The 19,887-nt window shown below is 42.1% G+C and overlaps 2 protein-coding genes across 2 annotated transcripts; one reads left to right on the top strand and one right to left on the bottom strand.

The window, feature by feature from the left end:
- The first annotated feature begins 351 nt into the window (after nucleotides 1–351).
- Nucleotides 352–15,840, top strand: LOC124142949 (NSFL1 cofactor p47-like). The gene is made up of 10 exons (XM_046511716.1): nucleotides 352–509; nucleotides 4,497–4,648; nucleotides 5,291–5,380; nucleotides 6,630–6,710; nucleotides 7,634–7,775; nucleotides 9,856–9,965; nucleotides 10,429–10,566; nucleotides 13,433–13,576; nucleotides 14,243–14,302; nucleotides 14,857–15,840. The coding sequence occupies exons 1-10, from the start codon at nucleotides 366–368 to the stop codon at nucleotides 14,987–14,989; spliced, it is 1,194 nt and encodes a 397-aa protein (XP_046367672.1). The 5' UTR covers nucleotides 352–365; the 3' UTR covers nucleotides 14,990–15,840.
- A 110-nt stretch (nucleotides 15,841–15,950) lies between these two features.
- Nucleotides 15,951–16,835, bottom strand: LOC124130670. The gene has a single exon (XM_046493737.2). The coding sequence runs from the start codon at nucleotides 16,833–16,835 to the stop codon at nucleotides 15,951–15,953; it is 885 nt and encodes a 294-aa protein (XP_046349693.2).
- Between the last annotated feature and the right edge of the window lie 3,052 nt (nucleotides 16,836–19,887).

Raw genomic sequence — 19,887 nt, 5'->3', positions numbered from 1 at the left:
TTATGCATGTGTGAGTGAGGTAGTATTTTTAACGCCGCTGTTAGCAGTATTCCAGCAATAACACGACGGGGGACACCAGAAAAGGCCGTCACACATTGTGTAACCATGTGAGTCCGTCGGCGTGACGAGGCTACGCACAGGACCATGTAAATAATAATAATAATAATAATAATAATAATAATAATAATTTGTCAGTACATGAATATAGTATATAGAAATGTGAACTTTGTCAGGAACCTGTGATCCAAAAAGGAAACAATTGTGCAAACACAACCAAGGGAAGTAAATATGCTGTAATGGAACTCTCCTGTGGAAGGCACGTTTGTAGGATTTCATTTAACCAGTCACAGATATGTCGAGCATGAATGGGATATCGAGCATTACTTTTGTTGCTCAATCATTCCAACATGGCTGACAAACAAGAACTCATTGACCAATTCGTTGGTGTAACTGGTATCGATGTCGATAGAGCAAGATTCCATCTTGAATCGGCTGCATGGAATCTAGAGGTAACGCTCAAACAGTATAAAATTGCATTTTCAACCTGTTCTATGTAGTTCTTCTTTTCTTGTACCTCGATGTAGAAACACGCACAACTCCACGAGTCTTGGCACATGCAAACCCTTTCTACTAGACATAGTTCTGGACAGGTCTTTAGTTAATACGGTATTTTACTCCCCTTCGTAGGACAAAAACAAAATTAGAGAAAGACATTGCAAAATTACAGATTACCGGGCGCACCTCATAGCGCTAATATTGATCAGACTGCCGGTTGTACCTCTCTGCATATTGCCTCGTCGATTCTTTGTGGTTGGGGTAGGTTACCCCTAACTTTATCCTTAGTCCTTGGATCTCCTTTCCTTCGTGAGGTTTAGGTACCACTTTAATATCCATCAATCTCCCCTTTACGGTCCTTAGGGTTTGTTCTGAGTTAGCTATCTCTTTTATCGAATTAATCCAACATAATTTGAGGTGACATGTGAGAGAACATTTCTCACAAGAAGTTGTGATCTTGAGTTCTAAAACTACTTCCGAGGAATCCCTCGAGACAGGTATATTGGGCCTACCTTTAGCATACAGTACCACAAACTTTTCAAACACGTGACAATACCCTATGTCGTAATTTTGTAGTATTTTGTAGTATTTTGTTGCAAGTCACACCGGCAAAACAATGCCCTGTGACGTCAGGGGGTCATCGAGTGTGCATAAGGTCCTCCCAGTGATCTATCATCTCCGCACGCAATGTCATTGTTTACGCCAATCGGTGTTGAGAGTTTTGAATATTTGTTTTCTAAATATAGCCTACGGCGGCGCATTTTATCACAAGCGCTAGTTTATGAAAGCACTTTTATTTTTTTTATTTTTTTTCCCTCATAATTCAAGTGGCTAAAATGGTTATAAATGGGAACTACTATACATATATTTTTTTGTTGGTTCATTAATTTTCATTAGTTGTCATTAGTTGTGCACAAGAATGCAGTTTATTAGCGCTGAACACATCCAAATGTCGCCAGTGTTAGGGTAGGTTACCCTTTACGATCAATCATCCCTTACAATCATTAGGGTTAGGTAGATCTACCCGTTTATAGATTCTATTGTGGCTCCTAATATTCTTCACACAAAAATGTCAAGTAAAAAGGATGAAATGGTTTTGTGTTGAATACTTTGGCTACTGGAAACTGTCCTGGAACATTCACACAAGCCACTTTCACTGGCTACATTTTTTCAGTACTGAATCGTAGTGATTCAAAATCTCACAGTTGTGTCGTCATTACTACATTAGCCATGCTCATGCCTCCCTCGTTCTTTACTATTATCCACATCATCCTTACAGTGTTCCCTACCACACTTTTCTGTCACAAAATCCACCCGAGGAATTATATAATACCATGTCATTCATGTATACTCGCAAGTTCAACGTCTGACGCCTGGTGCCGTTTTTAGTTCGCGCCATATCGGATCATTCCTCGCCACTCGGTATCTTGTAGATTACGGAATGGGACGAGAGTGCCAAGTGGCTTGGGGATCATTTGTAAGTGTCTGTAGACTAAAGTCACGAGACACCATGCCTACCCGTAACCTTTGGAAGTGTCCGTCACCTATTCGACCCTTTTCGTTCAGTTCCGTAATGTTGTAGGCATGACTATGTAAATTTGCACTGTGTTTCACTGTATAGACGTAGCTCAGTCGGTTGGCTGTTGGGCTAACAATCGGAAGGTCTTGTTACTTTGAATGCTTTGTTTCATTATGTACGCTTTTACAACAAAATTTATACCTGCCATAGTACAGCAGCTGTCCGCCTCTCTCAATTAAAGTCACTCTTACTTGCGCATTCGCCATTTTGGTGGTATTATTGTGGAAGATAAGACTCATATAGCATGCAGTTTTACTCAGTTTCATATCTATGTTATTTCAATTATTACAATTTGGCATATGAAAGCTTTTCGGTGTGTTTGATCTTCTAAAACAAGCGCTTTATCTGTAAAACATGTCTAAATCATGAGTAGACTCATTGCAACTGTAAACACAGTCAATAACTCTTTAATAGTTTTGATCTTCTTAAGCTTTATCTGTAAACACATCCACATCATGAGTAGACTCACTAGCTGCAACTGTAAACAGTCAATAACTCTGAATAACTTGTTTATATCATAAAACAGTATGCATTCATGGTTCACTGCACTCACGGGTAATCCATCGGTTTGGCACTCCTGGTACCAACATCAGAATCTCTCGATTTATGAGTTCAGCATTCCCGGTACTATCTGAAATTCAGATTAGATAGTAGCTGATGCAGATTTTGTACTGGCTGTAACATGCTCACAGTCAAAGTGAACATTGAATGATATCATGGAGGTTGTTATCCACCAAGTTCCCAAACAATATATGTTTTAATTCAGTCCTATATTTTGATTGACAGCATATTTTCTCAAAGTTATAAACTGTACAAAGAAAAAGTATACACTCTGCACAAAAGTATTAACAAATATTTTACTTTGTCTGTGTATGATGTCAGTGAAATCTTGATTCAAATGATATGGAAAATAGGCTTTTCAGATGAATTATCAATTTCACAAAAGATGTTCAGCGTGTTCAGTTATCATGGTTAAGTAAAAGACAATCAGAGTGATGATGTGATTTCAGTGGTGATATGCAGAGCTGAAACTTATGCTAGCGATGCTGTCCCTGTACATCATGTTCAGAGTTGTTCATAGTAGGCAATTCAAAGTCAAACAGCAGTTGGAGTCAATGTAACAAAATGTGATATAAAAAACATGTTGTATATCATCACAACCCTGGACAAATGTAAGTTTGCTGTTCTGATGGGATATTTTACCCAAGAGTATACAATTTTTATTTTGACCAAGGACTGAAAAGTGACAACACCCCATTTGATACTGAAAATACAAAAATTAACTACAGTATATCTCAAGTCTTCTAAGCGACATGTGCATTAACATATTTCTCAGAATTTTTCATGGAAAAGACAAACAATATTACAGTTATTAGTATTACCCATAGGCAATAGATAAAAGTGAAATTATTTTTAGTATAATTCTCACTGAGCTTTATAATTTTTTGCTCCATGCTGATTGGCTTGTTAATTCCACATGTCCAACTGCTTCTTGGATTGCGATATACAAATGTATTGTTCCTATATATTCTGACCTAAAACTGATACAAACAGTATGCATAGTGTGTCAGATGCAAATATACATGTGCTGGCAACGCTGTGGTTATGTAATCCTGTAATACATCCCAAGAAGTATGCATGTCAAGTACATGATAATGTTGAATCCACCCTACTTTCATTTGATTTGACCTGAAAACAGTGATAAGTAAAGTTTTTCCTGTACATTGTATAAGTGCATTCTAAAAATAGCAACTGTGGCTGAAGAAGGGAAACTGAAGTGTTAATGTTTTCCTGTTGGAAGGTTCAACTTATTCATTATCTTTTCCCATTCCTGCTGCCTTGATATGGATGTACATTGATCAGTAAATATGGTGTCATCATTTGAAGTTATTGGCTTTGAATGAAACTGTTCTCCTGCTCTCTCCGAGTGAAGTGGCAAACAAGCCTACTATCACTTTGTAAATAAGTAACGTCATTGTTCTACTGTCAGTCAGTTACAACATGAACCGTGAAAGCAATATCATACTACTCATAAATAGCTAAACACATTTAAGCTGACATTCGCATGTTTATAAGCATGATAATGATTTTATGTTTTTATCTTGTTTATTGTAGATTCTTAATGTTGTTCTCTGCATGCATCAACTTGTGAAATGAGCAGATAGGCACCTTCATGAGTCAACTCATCAATCATCATGTGTATGTTTCTGTTGTGTGTTTCTGGAACAACTTGTACTTGTGGAGGGAATAGAATGCTAATGCTATTGTCATGATTGTTGTGGACTCAGACAGGATGTTTCATTCTGTCACTTGCCCTGGCAAACACACCAAACAAATTCATAGAGAGTTAATTGTTCTTCAGCTTGCAATGGCAAGTTTCTATGAAGATGGTGATGCTGAGCCTCAGGTTGTGGAGGTTGATGATGATGAAGATATTCAGGAGACAGCAGCGCCTTCTAGTGGTGATGGTGGTGGCAGGTCACAGAGTGCGGGACAGTCTGGAGGAGGATCAAGGTGAACCTTGTAGCTAGTACCAGTACCAGTATGTAGAATCACATCTGCATAGTGTAGCAGGGAAGGGATTATGACAGGTTTAAGAAGGCCTTTGAGTGGAAGTGGTCATTAGATAGCAACGGAAGTATCTGTTTAAGCAAAATACTGATTGTGAAAAGATTAAAATATTTTTTAGTCCCCTGACTGTTTTTCACATTTCAACTTATAACTGTGTTTGTTTGTTGTTTAATGCTGCACTCAGCAATATTCCAGCTATATGACAGCGGTCTGTAAATAATTGAGTCTGGACCAGACAATCCAGTGATTGATATCATGAGCATTGATCAATGCAATTGGGATACAATGACATGCATCAACCAAGTCAGCCAGTCTGACCACCAAATCCTGTTAGTCCCCTCTTATGACAAACATGGGTTGCTGAAGACCTATTCTAGCCTGGATATGCACAGGTTCAACTTGTAACTCTACTTGTTAATGATTAGTCTAAATACACAGTGACAATGTCTCAAACATGTCACTAATTACAGCACCTGGACTGACATGGGTACCAGACTGAGGTAACAGTTCCTCTGTAGGATTGGTAATGAAAGTCTATAAGGACAATCTGAATCTATAAGCATTGATAAGTGTCTCATGTTTCAGGTTTGCTACAATCTCAAGTATGAAGGACAAGGAGGAAGATTCTGACTCAGATGAAGGTCAAGCCTTCTATGCTGGAGGTTCAGAACGCAGGTAAGATTGGTTTCCATATTCACAATGTCAGCTTCAGTATAGAGCATGGGTAAGAGTTTTTTTCCCGTTGTCATTTCTCATTTGTTACCATGGTTACAAGTAACAGAAGTTCAATGTCCTTCACCCATCATATTAACCTGGGGGCACAGGCGGCCCAGTCCAAGGTGCCGCAAATCGCTGTGCAGATTTGTGTCCCTTTGGCACCCCAGAAACCTATGATGTGGGTTCAAATCCTGGTGTCACACCCTGCTTGTGGGTTTCGCCAAAGTGGTGAATGTCTGAAAAATGCATCACTTCGGGCTTTCCTCCAACATTAAGCTTACATGCCCATCACAAGGTGACCTACTTGACATCTACAGTCTGGCAACATGCACAATGGGAGACCACAGTGACCTACTTGACATCTACAGTCTGGCAACATGGACAGTGGGAGACCACAGTGACCTACTTGACATCTACAGTCTGGCAACATGTATAATGGGAGACCACAGTGACCTACTTGACATCTACAGTCTGGCAACATGCATAATGGGAGACCACAGTGACCTACTTGACATCTACAGTCTGGCAACATGCACAGTGGGAGACCACAGTGACCTACTTGACATCTACAGTCTGGCAACATGCACATTTGGAGACCACAGTGACCTACTTGACATCTACAGTCTGGCAACATGCACAATGGGAGACCACAGTGACCTACTTGACATCTACAGTCTGGCAACATGCACAATGGGAGACCACAGTGACCTACTTGACATCTACAGTCTGGCAACATGGACAGTGGGATACCACAGTGACCTACTTGACATCTACAGTCTGGCAACATGTGGCTGAGCTCACTGGGACCTACTTGACATCTACAGTCTGGCAACATGTGGCTGAGTTCACTGGGACCTACTTGACATCTACAGTCTGGCAACATGTGGCTGAGTTCACTGGGACCTACTTGACATCTACAGCCTGGCAACATGTGGCTGAGTTCACTGGGTCCTGACGGTGTACATGCTATGAAACTCTGCACAAATGGGGATTTCCTTGTCTCAAACAAAACTTGGTGATAAGGGGATATTAAGGGGGAATGGACAGTCTGAACATTGATTGTATATCTTATCAGTATAGAAATGTCAGTTAAATTTAAAGTGCCTACTACAATTGAATTAATGTCATGTTTCAAACAGCCTTATGTTTTTTCAGTCCTACTGATACAAGTAGCATTGGTTGATTGTCATTGACTGTTATGTTTCAGTGGACAGCAGGTACTGGGCCCGCCAAAGAAGAAATCTGAACCAGATGAGGTGGTGGATACACTTTTCAAGTCTGCAAAAGAGTCAGTTCTCAGAAAAGAAACATTTAATATGCACTTACCTTCAACAAATATTTGTGTGTGAAAGAAACTACTGCAATACATTTTAAATATGAAGTTATCTCTTATATTAGCATCCGTTTCTTAAGCCTATTCCCAAAATATACTTATTGGTGAGATGTCTACAGTTGATAAGTTGTCTTGCATACAGTCAAGTCTTGTTAATCTGACATGGTTGGTTGCATATGATTATGTCGGATTAACGAGTATGTTGGATAAACGAAATTAAGTAATATCAACGTTCGTGATTGAAAATCAGACAACTACACAATAGATAACGATACAAACACTAATTTCATTAATTGTTTATTTTCAAGCAAGTTAATCTCTGCAGCCATTGTAATATGCAGCTACCAGCCAACTCGTCTAACATCAAAACACAGGCTGTGTACTCGTGGGCAGATGACAACGGAGTACGCAGATCACTGTGTCGGATTAAATGATAATGAGTGATTTCGGTATTTCGTTGCAAATAAGGTGTGTCAGAGTTGGAGTGCTAGACTGTCGGATTAACGGGTCTAAATAGCACTGATTTAATCGGTTCCCATCATTAGTGTCGGATAAAGCTGATTGTCGGAATAATGAGTGTCGGATTAACGAGACTTGACTGTATATGAGTCCTGATGACTATGTGTAAGGCCTGTTATGCATAGTGACGGAAGACATAGAGAATACTGAAGGTAGTTGAGCTGCCGGAGGTGATAGCTGTGTGTTATACCTCTACAGCATGGGATCATTCCTCTGTTACTGGTTGCCTTGCCCAGACCTATGGTTTACAGGCCGCCGAAACCGAAACATAGTCAAGTTAGTTTCCAGCTGTCAGGGTATTAGTGTTGAGGGGAGGCATATATAGCATTTATGTATGTGCTGTTTCATCTGCTTTATAGACATGGGGCTGAAGTTGTTGATGCAAGTGAAAACAAGCGGAAAAAAGCAGGTCCATCGTTCAGAGGTACTGGATATAGACTTGGGGACACAGAGGGGACCTCTCATACAGTACAAGGTGCAAAAGTGAAAGAATCAAGACAGGTAATAGGTGCACAGTAGTCTCGGATAACCTGGATTGACAACCTGGACTGAGTCCAAGTATTAGTTGTATGTGTGTTGTCAGATATAGGGTTCAAGTAAGGATGTCTGATATATGTGTCTTGTCAGATATAGGGTTCAAGTAAGGATGTCTGATGTATGTGTCTTGTCAGATGTAGGTTTCAAGTAAGGATGTCTGATATATGTCTTGTCAGATGTAGGGTTCAAGTAAGGATGTCTGATATATGTGTCTTGTCAGATGTAGGGTTCAAGTAAGGATGTCTGACATGTGTGTCTTGTCAGATGTAGGGTTCAAGTAAGGAATGTTTGACGTGTGTGTCTTGTCAGATATAGGGTTCAAGAAAGGATGTCTGACATGTGTGTCTTGTCAGATGTAGGGTTCAAGTAAGGATGTCTGATATATGCGTCTTGTCAGATGTAGGGTTCAAGTAAGGATGTCTGATGTATGTGTCTTGTCAGATGTAGGGTTCAAGTAAGGATGTCTGACATGTGTGTGTCTTGTCAGATGTAGGGTTCAAGTAAGGATGTCTGATATATGCGTCTTGTCAGATGTAGGGTTCAAGTAAGGATGTCTGACGTATGTGTCTTGTCAGATGTAGGGTTCAAGTAAGGAATGTTTGACGTGTGTTGTCAGATATAGGGTTCAAGTAAGGATTGTCTGACGTATGTGTCTTGTCAGATGTAGGGTTCAAGTAAGGAATGTCTGACGTATGTGTCTTGTCAGATGTAGGGTTCTAGTAAGGATGTCTGACATGTGTGTCTTGTCAGATATAGGGTTCAAGTAAGGATGTCTGACATGTGTGTCTTGTCAGATGTAGGGTTCAAGTAAGGATGTCTGATATATGTGTCTTGTCAGATGTAGGGTTCAAGTAAGGATGTCTGACGTATGTGTCTTGTCAGATATAGGGTACAAGTGAGGATGTCTGATATGTGTGTCTTGTCAGATGTAGGGTTCAAGTAAGGATGTCTGACGTATGTGTCTTGTCAGATATAGGGTACAAGTGAGGATGTCTGATATATGTGTCTTGTCAGATGTAGGGTTCAAGTAAGGATGTCTGATATATGTGTCTTGTCAGATATAGGGTACAAGTGAGGATGTCTGATATATGTGTCTTGTCAGATGTAGGGTTCAAGTAAGGATGTCTGACGTATGTGTCTTGTCAGATGTAGGGTTCAAGTAAGGATGTCTGATGTGTGTGTGTTGTCAGATGTAGGGTTCAAAGTAAGGATGTCTGACGTATGTGTCTTGTCAGATGTAGGGTACAAGTGAGGATGTCTGATGTGTGTGTGTTGTCAGATATAGGGTTCAAAGTAAGGATGTCGGACATGTGTGTGTCTTGTCAGATGTAGGGTTCAAAGTAAGGATGTCTGACGTATGTGTCTTGTCAGATATAGGGTACAAGTGAGGATGTCTGATATATGTGTCTTGTCAGATGTAGGGTTCAAGTAAGGATGTCTGATGTGTGTGTCTTGTCAGATATAGGGTTCAAGTAAGGATGTCTGATGTGTGTGTGTTGTCAGATGTAGGGTTCAAGTAAGGATGTCTGATGTGTGTGTGTTGTCAGATGTAGGGTTCAAGTAAGGATGTCTGATGTGTGTGTGTTGTCAGATGTAGGGTTCAAGTAAGGATGTCTGATGTGTGTGTCTTGTCAGATATAGGGTTCAAGTAAGGATGTCTGATGTGTGTGTGTTGTCAGATGTAGGGTTCAAGTAAGGATGTCTGATGTGTGTGTCTTGTCAGATGTAGGGTTCAAGTAAGGATGTCTGATGTGTGTGTGTTGTCAGATGTAGGGTTCAAAGTAAGGATGTCTGACGTATGTGTCTTGTCAGATATAGGGTACAAGTGAGGATGTCTGATATATGTGTCTTGTCAGATGTAGGGTTCAAGTAAGGATGTCTGATGTGTGTGTCTTGTCAGATGTAGGGTTCAAGTAAGGATGTCGGACATGTGTGTCTTGTCAGATATAGGGTTCAAGTAAGGGATGTCTAAACATGCTTAGTACAATTTTGTACTTGCAGTTGATCTACCAGCAGACAAATAAGTTATTGTATTGTGTTTCAGGTTGATATGGTATTGAAACTGTGGAAAAATGGATTTAGTATGGATGACGGTCCGTGGAGAGATTACAACGACCCTGCAAATAAAGATTTCTTAGATTCAATAGGAAAAGGGTACTTTTGTTTTTGCCAAACATCACAATTAAATTTCTATATTTGAAAGTACAAATATTACTGAAACATAGATTTAAGTAAAGCTCAGCACAGCTATTTTGTAACTTAAACAGCTCTTTTTATTTGAGCAAGATCTGACTGGCAGAAAACGAGTAACATGATCAGCCGAGTCCATATCAACGTATGTGTTGTACCCATGATACCTGTAATTCCTCATCCCTTATGTTTTTATATAACATCCACAGCTGCCAGTCAGATCATTCAGCATGTTTAGTCAATATTGTTTTAGTTATTCAGGAAGTATTTTGGTGATAATATGTTTAATAGATTGAGATTCTATACACTGTTTAAGTCAACTTTGACAACAGATGTCTTTATTAACATTTGTTCTTTCACTCACATCACATCAAAGTATGATATTTAAATGGCAGAGGCCAGGGATGACTTCTTTGTATGTGTTTAGTGAGGTGCCAAGAGAACTCATACGATTGGCTAAGGGTGGAGAAGTCAATCTCAACATGGAAGATCATCGCAATGAAGAGTATGTCAAGCCTAAAGTACCTGTCAGGGCATTCACAGGAGCAGGGCGGATGCTGGGCAGGTAAAGCAAACTTTACATTTTTTGCAAGACAAACTATTTAGATGTCATTGCATATCTCTCATCAGTCGCTTCACTACTATAAAATAACACTGAACTGTTGTCTACACCTTGACACATGCATCACACTCAACTGTCACCTACACCTTGACACATGCATCACACTGAACTGTCACCTACGCCTTGACACATGCATCACACTGAACTGCTACCTACACCTTGACACATGCATCACACTGAACTGCCACCTACACCTTGACACATGCATCACACTGAACTGTTACCTACACCTTGACACATGCATCACACTGAACTGTTGCCTACACCTTGACACATGCATCACACTCAACTGTCACCTACACCTTGACACATGTATCACACTCAACTGTTACCTACACCTTGACACATGCATCACACTGAACTGATGTCTACACCTTGACACATGCATCACACTGAACTGTCACCTACACATTGACACATGCATCACACTGAACTGTTGCCTACACCTTGACACATGCATCACACTGAACTGTCACCTACACATTGACACATGCATCACACTGAACTGTCACCTACACCTTGACACATGCATCACACTGAACTGTTGCCTACACCTTGACACATGTATCACACTCAACTGTCACCTACACCTTGACACATGCATCACACTCAACTGCCATCTACAACTTGACACATGCATCACACTCAACTGTCACCTACGCCTTGACACATGCATCACATTGAACTGTCACCTACACCTTGACACATGCATCACACTCAACTGTCACCTACACCTTGACACATGCATCACACTGAACTGTTGCCTACACCTTGACACATGCATCACATTCAACTGTCACCTTCACCTTGACACATGCATCACACTCAACTGTCACCTACGCCTTGACACATGCATCACATTCAACTGTCACCTACGCCTTGACACATGCATCACACTCAACTGTCACCTACACCTTGACACATGCATCACACTCAACTGTCACCTACACCTTGACACATGCATCACACTCAACTGTCACCTACACCTTGACACATGCATCACACTCAACTGTCACCTACACCTTGACACATGCATCACGCTCAACTGTCACCTACGCCTTGACACATGCATCACACTGAACTGCTACCTACACCTTGACACATGCATCACACTGAACTGTCACCTACACCTTGACACATGCATCACACTGAACTGTCACCTACACCTTGACACATGCATCACACTCAACTGTCACCTACACCTTGACACATGCATCACACTGAACTGCTACCTACACCTTGACACATGCATCACACTCAACTGTCACCTACGCCTTGACACATGCATCACACTGAACTGTCACCTACACCTTGACACATGCATCACACTGAACTGTCACCTACACCTTGACACATGCATCACACTGAACTGTTGCCTACACCTTGACACATGCATCACACTGAACTGTCACCTACACCTTGACACATGCATCACACTGAACTGTTGCCTACACCTTGACACATGCATCACACTGAACTGTCACCTACACCTTGACACATGCATCACACTCAACTGTCACCTACACCTTGACACATGCATCACACTGAACTGTCACCTACACCTTGACACATGCATCACACTGAACTGTCACCTACACCTTGACACATGCATCACACTGAACTGTTGCCTACACCTTGACACATGCATCACACTGAACTGTTCCCTACACCTTGACACATGCATCACACTCAACTGTCACCTACAACTTGACACATGCATCACACTCAACTGTCACCTACACCTTGACACATGCATCACACTGAACTGTCACCTACACCTTGACACATGCATCACACTCAACTGTTGCCTACACCTTGACACATGCATCACACTGAACCATCACCTACACCTTGACACATGCATCACACTCAACTGTTGCCTACACCTTGACACATGCATCACACTGAACTGTCACCTACACCTTGACACATGCATCACACTCAACTGTTACCTACACCTTGACACATGCATCACACTCAACTGTTGTCTACACCTTGACACATGCATCACACTCAATTGTCACCTACACCTTGACACATGCATCACACTGAACTGTTGCCTACACCTTGACACATGCATCACACTCAACTGTTGCCTACACCTTGACACATGCATCACACTCAACTGTTGCCTACACCTTGACACATGCATCACACTCAACTGTCACCTACACCTTGACACATGCATCACACTGAACTGTCACCTACTCCTTGACACATGCATCACACTGAACTGATCTCTACACCTTGACACATGCATCATACTGAACTGTTGCCTACACCTTGACACATGCATCACACTGAACTGTCACCTACACCTTGACACATGCATCACACTGAACTATCACCTACACCTTGACACATGCATCACACTCAACTGTCACCTACACCTTGACACATGCATGACACTCAACTGTTACCTACACCTTGACACATGCATCACACTCAACTGTCACCTACACCTTGACACATGCATCACACTCAACTGTCACCTACACCTTGACACATGTATCACACTCAACTGTTGCCTACACCTTGACACATGCATCATCTGAGTGGGGTATTTATGTTAAACTGCGGCATGGTATCTCAGTGAGCTAGCACCATAAATCGGCATCAGTCCGGACTAGTACAAGCAGCCACACAAACACACACGCATACATGCATGTCGCTATATAAGTGCAATAACCTGTACGCGACGTTAAACCCCATTTCACCTCACCTCACCTGTTAAACCCACCTGTTAAACCCTATTTCACCTCATCACATATCACACCCTTCGTATTGTACCATGTGATATCTGTTTCAGCCCTGTCCCCAACCTGGCATCAAAGCCACCTGAAGCAGCAGGGGCAAGCGCAGTCAATGACAACACAGCGCAGCAGGCAGCCGTTGCAGTTGACACCTCCAAACCCACAACCAGCATACAGATCCGACTCGCAGATGGATCAAGGTTTGTCAAAACAAAAATGTTAACTTAACAATGTGATATGTTACATTTGTTGACAATGGGGACCACATTGACCATGTTGACATCTTGACCATAATGTCTTCAGTGACCCTGTTGGGATGTGGTTGCTGTTTTTCACCTGACAGCCTGGTTCCAGCAAGGGGGAATCCAGCAGGTGCCCAGACCACTGAGTGCTCAGTTTACGTAGAAAACTGAAAATAGACACGCCTCCACAACATGACATATCAGCTTAATGTATTCACTGGAGGGGCGTAGTGTATACACCACATAAAGTATTGATGATGTGTAACCAAGTGAGCCACAGTACTGTGTAGTTGAAACCTCATTCTCATCCATTTACCGTGTTGTCCATACATAAAGTGAAGTGGGGCCATTAGACCATACTGCCAGTAAGGATTCTATGGGGCAAGGTTCCACTTTAACCACTAGGAATTGTGTTACCCAAACATGATATTAGGCAAACATTTACCATTTGAAGATTTTTGTAATTGTATGAGAAACGTGATGGCAGTAATCCTGTATTTGAACAGCTTGAAGTACACTCTGGTATTCTACACTGCTTGTGTCGCATGTTACTCCCTTTGTGTGAAGCTAGTTGTCTTAGATTAATATGGTTATGTCTAACTCATTGTTTTATTTTATTTTCAGACTGGTTGCCAAGTTTAATCACAGTCATAGGATCAGCGATATTAGAAATTACATTATATCGTATCCTTTCTGTCTCTGGTTTAGCTATTTAGTTCCATCTAGATCTGTTAACATTATCTGAACACATATGGATGAGCCTGTGAGAGATGGGGTCCCAGCTCCTAGATTCTCTCCATGCTTGGAGAAGACATATATTGCATGTGCTTTGTCAGTTTGAGATTTCATTTTAAAACTCGACAGCCATGACTTGCGCCATTCTGTGTGACTTTCAACTCGTTAACTTAGAGCAATTAGCTTTTGATCTTGTCCTGTCTTTTATGTGGGACCATCTAACCATCACATGTGGTCGCACTGGAACTCATGTTCAAAGAACTGACGGTTTGCATTCATGTCGAAAGGCCCGTGAAACAGATAGTGTTTAAATTGATCAGAGCATTTATTACCCTCTACAACCACACTTAATGATTTCAGGGACTAACAATATCACTGTATTCAGCTTTAAACACTTCACAAGTATGTAACTGCCACCACTGATGTCTCTGGTTCAGCCAGGTGAGCTACAATGTGTTAGTCTTGTCATGTTTGCTGTTGTGTGTTTCCTTGACTCGTGTAAGATCCCATCCTCAGTATGCGGGGGTGAACTTCGTGTTGATGACAACCTTCCCAAATAAAGAACTGACTGAGGAGTCGGTGACACTAGAGGATGCTAAGCTATTGAATGCAGTGATTGTCCAGCGACAAAAGTGACCTGTCTGAGCATGGCCACTCACAGGGACAGAGAGTGATTCATGGGGCACAGTGTCCTCTTGTGATTTCCCTTTGCATTGAACAACTTTTGTTCTGAAAATATTAGGATGAGACAATAGGATGTGACAACCAAGAAAACTAAAGTCCAAGCAAATCCAGTTCTTGAGAGCCATGTCACAACTTTAATTTTTAAGACAGCACAGTCACCAGGCATATATTCCCTGTGTTTGTCATTGTGATTGAAAAACTTCCTAGATAAATGTCTTGAGTTAAGTATACCCCAAGTGTAGTTACTCCAACAAACTGTCCCACTAGATTGTCAGGCATGGACCATCATTTCTGATGGTTGTTTTGTGAGGGCTCCTTGTTAACCCGTTGTGTCCTGACTGGCTGAAGCTGCTCGTGACGTGTCGTATTACTGTGTTTATCAAGTACCAAGCAATGCCAAAATCAGATGCTACACACAAGGAAAGAGATACCGTGTCCTCACTCACTTAGAGCAGTAAAGTGGGACATTCTCCTTCTTTGCAGAAGAGGATTTTATCACTTGAAAGTGCCATGAAATATGCTCCTGGCTTATTAAGTCCACAATGTAAACAGTCACCTTGTAATGGTGAGGTGATGTGGAAGAGACAGACACCTTTCTATTTAACACAAGAAACACTTGTACCACTTGTTGTTAAGTGCAGATTACAAAATGAATAAATTTGTGGTTTAACAACAAGTTCTATTTTGTACATGAATGTGGTGATTTCTTGGGAGTTTTATATGGTTCCATCCTACTACAGTGTCATGAAGATGTTTTGTTTTGCTGTTACAAAAATGTCCATAAATAAAACGGATAAGCATGAGTGGAGGGTTGCACATATTATTTGTATTTAAGGATCATTTACTGTCACATGATTAATGAATAAAAAACAAAAGATTTTCCTAGCTATGTCCAAAGCACTAAAAATAGTGGCTAACTGAAAGACTGTTCACTCTCATTATACGAGTAGCCGGTCATCTGCATGTAGTAGCCAGTCATCTGCATGTAGTAGCCGGTCATCTGCATGTAGTAGCCAGTCATCTGCATGTAGTAGCCGGTCATCTGCATGTAGTGGCCAGTCATATGCATGTAGTAGCCAGTCATCTGCATGTAGTGGCCAGTCATATGCATGTAGTAGCCAGTCATCTGCATGTAGTAGCCGGTCATCTGCATGTAGTAGCCGGTCATCTGCATGTAGTAGCCGGTCATCTGCATGTAGTAGCCAGTCATCTGCATGTAGTAGCCGGTCATCTGCATGTAGTAGCCGGTCATCTGCATGTAGTGGCCAGTCATATGCATGTAGTAGCCGGTCATCTGCATGTAGTAGCCGGTCATCTGCATGTAGTAGCCGGTCATCTGCATGTAGTAGCCGGTCATCTGCATGTAGTAGCCAGTCATCTGCAGGTGGTGGCCAGTCATATGCATGTAGTAGCCAGTCATATGCATGTAGTAGCCGGTCATGTGCATGTAGTAGCCAGTCATGTGCATGTAGTAGCCAGTCATATGCAGGTGGAGGCCAGTCTTATGCATGTAGTAGCCAGTCATATGCATGTAGTAGCCGGTGGTATGCAGGTGGTGGTCAGTCATGTGCATGAAGTGGCCAGTCATATGCATGTGGTGGCCAGTCATGTGCATGTAGTAACCAGTCATATGCATGAAGTAGCCAGTCATATGCATGTAGTAGCCGGTCATATGCATGTAGTAGCCAGTGGTATGCAGGTGGTGGTCAGTCATGTGCATGAAGTGGCTAGTGATATGCATGTGGTGGCCAGTCATGTGCATGTAGTAGCCAGTCATGTGCATGTAGTAGCCAGTCATATGCATGTAGTAGCTAGTGGTATGCAGGTGGTGGTCAGTCATGTGCATGAAGTGGCCAGTCATATGCATGTGGTGGCCAGTCATGCATGTAGTAGCCTGTCATATGCATGTAGTAGCCATTCATATGCATGTGGTGGCCGGTCATATGCATGTAGTGGCCAGTCATAAGCATGTAGTAGCCGGTCATATGTGTGTAGTAGCTAGTCATATGCATGTAGTAGCCAGTCATATGCCTGTAGTTGCTAGTCATATGCATGTGGTGGCCAGTCATAAGCATGTAGTAGCCGGTCATATGCATGTAGTGGCCAGTCATAAGCATGAAGTAGCCGGTCATATGCATGTAGTAGCCGGTCATATGCGTGTAGTAGCCAGTCATATGCAGGTGATGGCCAGTCATATGCATGTGGTAGCCAGTCATATGCATGTAGTAGCTAGTCATATGCATGTGATTGTCAGTCATATGCATGTAGTAGCCAGTCATATGCATGTAGTAGCCAGTCATATGCATGTAGTAGCCAGTCATATGTAGGTGATGGCCAGTCATATGCATGTAGTAGCCAGTCATATGCATGTAGTAGCTAGTCATATGCAGGTGATGGTCAGTCATATGCATGAAGTAGCCAGTGGTATGCAGGTGGTGGTCAGTCATGTGCATGTAGTAGCCAGTCATATGCATGTAGTAGCCAGTCATATGCATGTAGTAGCTAGTCATATGCAGGTGATGGTCAGTCATATGAATGTAGTAGCTAGTCATAATCATGTGGTGGTCAGTCATATGCAGGTGATGGTCAGTCATATGCATGTAGTAGCAGGTGATGGTCGGTCATATGCATGTAGTAGCTAGTCATATGCATGTGGTGGTCAGTCATATGCAGGTGATGGTCAGTCATATGCATGTGGTGGTCAGTCATATGCATGTAGTAGCTAGTCATATGCATGCAGTAGCAGGTGATGGTCGGTCATATGCTGAGTACATGCTGACAGATATGAAAGTAGTATTTCAAATAACACAGAAGAAATAGTTCACCATATAAAGCAAGGGTGTCTCCATAATAGATTTCAGCATGTCAGAGAAAAGGGCAGTCATGAAGTTTTTTTTAGCAAGGGTCTACATGATCAAATGGTCAACATGATGGGGAATGATGACCCTTGTTACAGAACAGTAATGTGATTGAGTAGAGTTTAAACATGGTGGAGTGAGTGAGTGAGTGAGTGAGTATGATTTTACGCCGCTTTTAGCAATATTCCAGCAATATCACGGCGGGGGACACCACAAATGGGCTTCACACATTGTACCCATGTCGGGAATCGAACCCGGGTCTTCGGCGTGACGAGCGAACGCTACCCGACCGCCCCTTAAACATGGTGGAAAGTCCCTCAATAATATCTGTCAATAAAACTGTCAGAGGTTACAACTCATGAAATGATAGCTGCTGTGGGAAAGAAGATAATGAATTGTGAATTTGAGGTTTCAGTGGGTAGCATTGAAATCTTTCATCAGCATCTTGGTATGTGAGGCTAGATGGGTACCCAGGAACTTTATCATGTATGGCAACGTGTGATGAGATGTGTGTTCATCACGGGTATCCAGCGATCAAAACTGAATCATCAAACACCTTCTGCACCTAACAAGTTCCAGACTCAAACCTCAACTGGGAAGATTTGGCCACCGAACCTTTTGAACGCCCATTTGTATGTGTGTGTATTTATATGTATTTATATAACACTATAACCCAGTGTACACAAAGCTGCTAGAACACTTCCAAAATACCTATGCTGACATCTTGAAGGCTTCATTGAAGAGATGTGTCTTTAATCTGAATTTGGAAGTGCAAAGTTTTTGTGCTGATCTTCTGTCAAGTGAGAGTTTGTTCCAGAGGAAGGGTCCTACAGTTTACCATTCACTGAATGTCTTGCTATCTGTACGAGATGACATGATGGCTGGTACTTAGTACAAGATCGGAAACATACACTCACCAGTAAAAGAAACATGAACCGTAGAAACATATAGAGAAGTATGTATGGTCAGAAGAGATGTGTATTGGTACCAATTAATGACAAAACTAATAATCAGTCAAGTGTAACCACAGTGTCTATATTCTTATCACAATATCCTGCATGTGATTTCCAAACTTTACATGCTAATCCTGCACAAGACAAATGGTGCATCTCGAGTCATGTTCGTTTGTGCATCAGACCAATCTAATATCTCTAATATCTGGGGCATGGTCACAAAGGAAGTTATACCACTAGGTGGCAGCATCATAAAGTATGTGTTAAACTTAAGGCAAATTCTTGCTGAAGTTAGCTATTACTGGCTACCTTCTCTACATTGAGACAGTGTCTCTTCCCTTTCCAACCTTGAGTTGTCTGGATCAGAGTAGGTGCCCAGCACCCAATGCTTGTCATAAGAATCAACTAACATGAGGATTGGTAGTCACAATGTTTTACCAGAGTCATTGTGCCTGCATGGGGGCATCAATTCCCACGAAATCAACCACCAGTGTGCCTGGCTCCGACCTGACTGGGGACATCGTTGCCCATGATATCAACCACCGATGTGCCTGGCTCCGACCTGACTGGGGGCATCATTGCCTATGATATCAACCACCGGTGTGCCTGGCTCCGACCTGACTGGGGACATCGTTGCCCATGATATCAACCACCGATGTGCCTGGCTCCGACCTGACTGGGAGCATCATTGCCTATGATATCAACCACCGGTGTGCCTGGCTCTGACCTGACTGGGGACATCATTGCCCATGATATCAACCACCGGTGTGCCTGGCTCTGACCTGACTTGGGGCATCATTGACCATGATATCAACCACTGGTGTGCCTGGCTCTGACCTGACTGGGGGCATCATTGCCCATGATATCAACCACCGGTGTGCCTGGCTCTGACTTGACTGGGGGCATCATTGCCCATGATATCAACCACCAGTGTGCCTGGCGCTCACCTGACTGGGGGCATCATTGCCTATGATATCAACCACCGATGTGCCTGGCTCCGACCTGACTGGGGGCATCATTGCCCATGATATCAACCACC

The sequence above is a fragment of the Haliotis rufescens genome, unplaced genomic scaffold (genome assembly GCF_023055435.1).
Source record: "Haliotis rufescens isolate VD_foot unplaced genomic scaffold, xgHalRufe1.0.p SCAF_6, whole genome shotgun sequence".
Taxonomy (NCBI): Eukaryota; Metazoa; Mollusca; class Gastropoda; order Lepetellida; family Haliotidae; genus Haliotis; species Haliotis rufescens.
Note: the sequence above shows the minus strand (reverse complement) of the source record. Positions and strands in the feature narration are given on the sequence as shown.

Excerpts from the sequence above, each read along its gene's own strand:
- LOC124142949 (XM_046511716.1), top strand. The coding sequence starts at position 366 with ATGGGATATCGAGCATTACTTTTGTTGCTCAATCATTCCAACATGGCT. Across the intron at positions 7,776-9,855 it reads AAGTGAAAGAATCAAGACAG|GTTGATATGGTATTGAAACT; the intron begins GTAATAGGTGCA and ends ATTGTGTTTCAG. Across the intron at positions 9,966-10,428 it reads TTAGATTCAATAGGAAAAGG|TGAGGTGCCAAGAGAACTCA; the intron begins GTACTTTTGTTT and ends GTATGTGTTTAG.
- LOC124130670 (XM_046493737.2), bottom strand. The coding sequence starts at position 16,835 with ATGACTGGCTACTACATGCACATGACTGGCTACTACATGCACATGACT.